Source organism: Anneissia japonica, unplaced genomic scaffold (genome assembly GCF_011630105.1).
Source record: "Anneissia japonica isolate Jap-2015-1 unplaced genomic scaffold, ASM1163010v1 scaffold3782_len1007564_cov172, whole genome shotgun sequence".
Classification (NCBI taxonomy): domain Eukaryota; kingdom Metazoa; phylum Echinodermata; class Crinoidea; order Comatulida; family Comatulidae; genus Anneissia; species Anneissia japonica.
The window spans coordinates 442346-444863 of NW_022716546.1; the positions used below are offsets into that span (position 1 = coordinate 442346).

At 33.9% G+C, this 2518-nt stretch overlaps 1 protein-coding gene across 1 annotated transcript in view; it reads right to left on the minus strand.

Moving 5' to 3' along the window:
* Nucleotides 1–180: 180 nt before the first annotated feature.
* Nucleotides 181–2518, minus strand: part of LOC117109732 — a 15878-nt gene continuing 13540 nt past the window's right edge. Inside the window, exon 21 of the mRNA XM_033252131.1 lies at nucleotides 181–2162. Coding sequence (XP_033108022.1) covers nucleotides 1974–2162 — 189 coding nt within the window. The 3' untranslated portion in view covers nucleotides 181–1973. The remainder of the gene's footprint in view (nucleotides 2163–2518) is intronic.

Consider the following 2518-nt stretch of genomic DNA (forward strand, 5'->3'; position numbering starts at 1 on the left):
TAAGAGACAGCATATGTATATTAGTATATACAGTAGATATACATACAATGGTAACCGATTATGGGAACTTTTTTAACACTTGGCCCGCTTTAGAGAGCACTCTCGTCATCATCAACATTACCATCAACATCTTATTATAATTATATTATTTAACACACAATAAATCAAACGACACTTTGCTATTTAAAATTAATTTCATATTTATTGCACAACACTACAATGGCTTGTTAATTTGTGTGCATCCTTATATCTTAAATGAAATTTGTACAGAAATACATTTTTCTACAATCTTTTGTGTTCACTGAAAATTAAATATACAACATATAAATATGAATTACCTAATGAATATCTCCCTGACAGAACAAGATATCTCAGATAATATAGGCCCATCTTAAATACGTACGAAAACACAAGTTCAACCGGGACCTGGTCCAACGACACAGACGCGTTTGTCATTGAAAACAATAGGAATAATGGAAAACATGTTAAACTGCACAACCCCGTTCGGACGTGTCTCTGAAATATTGGCTTAGCTTATTAATATTCATGAGGCACAATAATTAGATGATCGTTTTCCCAGACGCGTGTGTAGTATAGTTTTTCCAAACCCGTTTCTGTCGTTGGGGATAATTTGTAGATCGCGCCTTATCTGTATTTATTTTCAAACACATAAATAATAAAATGACTGCTACTATTCTGCTTGGTGCATAAGGGGAATTGTTCGTTATTTACATACGACGCCACCAACAAACAAAACAAGAATAGTTTCACACGCTATTATTCCTAAAGGCATATGTCAATCATTGGACACATCAGTTAAATTCTCATACATCAGAAATAATTATTTAAAAAATTACAGTACCATAATTTTGGTCCATTATTGGAACTAATGTAAAGTATATTATTTAATCATGTCTTATCAGGAAATACATCGGCATCTTCAAATTTTAAATAAAAACACAATATCCATGACAGCAAAGAAAACCAACTGGTTTGCAAGTCGCATACAGTATTTCAACAAATTACTATTCCTGAAGAATCTCACGATCTTTCGCATTTGAATCTAAATCTTACAACCTCCTGCTTGCCTACGGCAGTTTCTCGAACATTTGGGACTTTTGAAACTATAAACTGATTTATTGGTAATTATACGCAATCTGGCACTTAGGCTTTGATTTGTAAAATGTCATTTTCAGCTGAAATAAATATAATTTCTATATATTATTTTCATATCTTTTAACTTACATTATCAGTCATCATTTAACAATCTTCTTAACAATCAACTAAAAGGTTTCTTTTTGTTTTTTCTTTTTTTTTGTAGTTAAAAAGTCAATAATTAATAAAAACGATTGTTTTTCTTTGTCTCAATGAAAGTTGGTAACTTATTTGATCTTTTTTTACTAGATCTTTGTCAAGATTATCAAATTTTCTTTGATGAAAATTGTTGTATGCCCATATATACAGTAAAGATGCTGTGTTTGGAGGTTTTAAGAAAAACATATACTACACAAAACATTACGCAAAATTGGACCATATCACACCTCAGTTCATAATTGTCCCTTGGCCAAATCACCCTCTGCTAATAACTTAGCCAATACACTAACTCAGCCATTCTTAACTTGTCCATGCCAACTCCACCCTTGCTACCTTGACATTTGCCCAGCTCAGCTCATAACCAATTCAGCCTTCAAACAATTCGGCCCACATTTGTTTTATACTATATTTAAATTATAAGATTATAGAAACTATTCTATTATGGAATAATTACTACCAGAAATTACATCTCAGTGTCCATTTTTTAAACAACCATGTTTGGACAAATTACAAAAATCGATTGTGATGTTGGTAGTCTATGAGTGAGATAACTTTCCTACCCTCTCCGTGGTAAGTTGGATCGTCTAAGGAAAAAATGTTCAATCTACTTGGAAACGAACAGCTACAAAAGGGCAGTCTTTATCAAATTTCTTATAGCATCAATTTTGAGCAAAATAATGGTTGGCTGCTCTGTTGACATCATAGTCTGCAGCGATGACAAGGCCGACGAGGGCGCTACGTGGTATATCTGGACCACAGATGTCGCGCAGCTTTTCAATACAAGAGTTTAACTCTTCAGTTGGTTCATCTTCACTTCCTGAAGAAGACTCGAACGATTCACCGTAACTCTAAAAAAATAATACATTTATTGAATCATTTCAACAGAAATGAGTATGTAACATAGATAAATTTTAACAATTTGGTATTTATAATGTACTCTATATTCTTTACATAAAATTATAAAAGAAAGCAGCAATAGAATGAGTGAGGTAAGGGTTACTAATAATTCTTGTGCCTACCGACCCAACACAAACAACCACCACACCCCACCCCCACACAGAGCCAGGCACCTGGCATGACAAAATTACTCACAAGTATTTTGGAATCACCTCATATGGCCATATTTAGCCAGCTAACACCCCTCCCGAAAAGTCCCCCACTTAATATTTTCACCCTTCATCTGCTCCAACCTACCCCCCCCCCC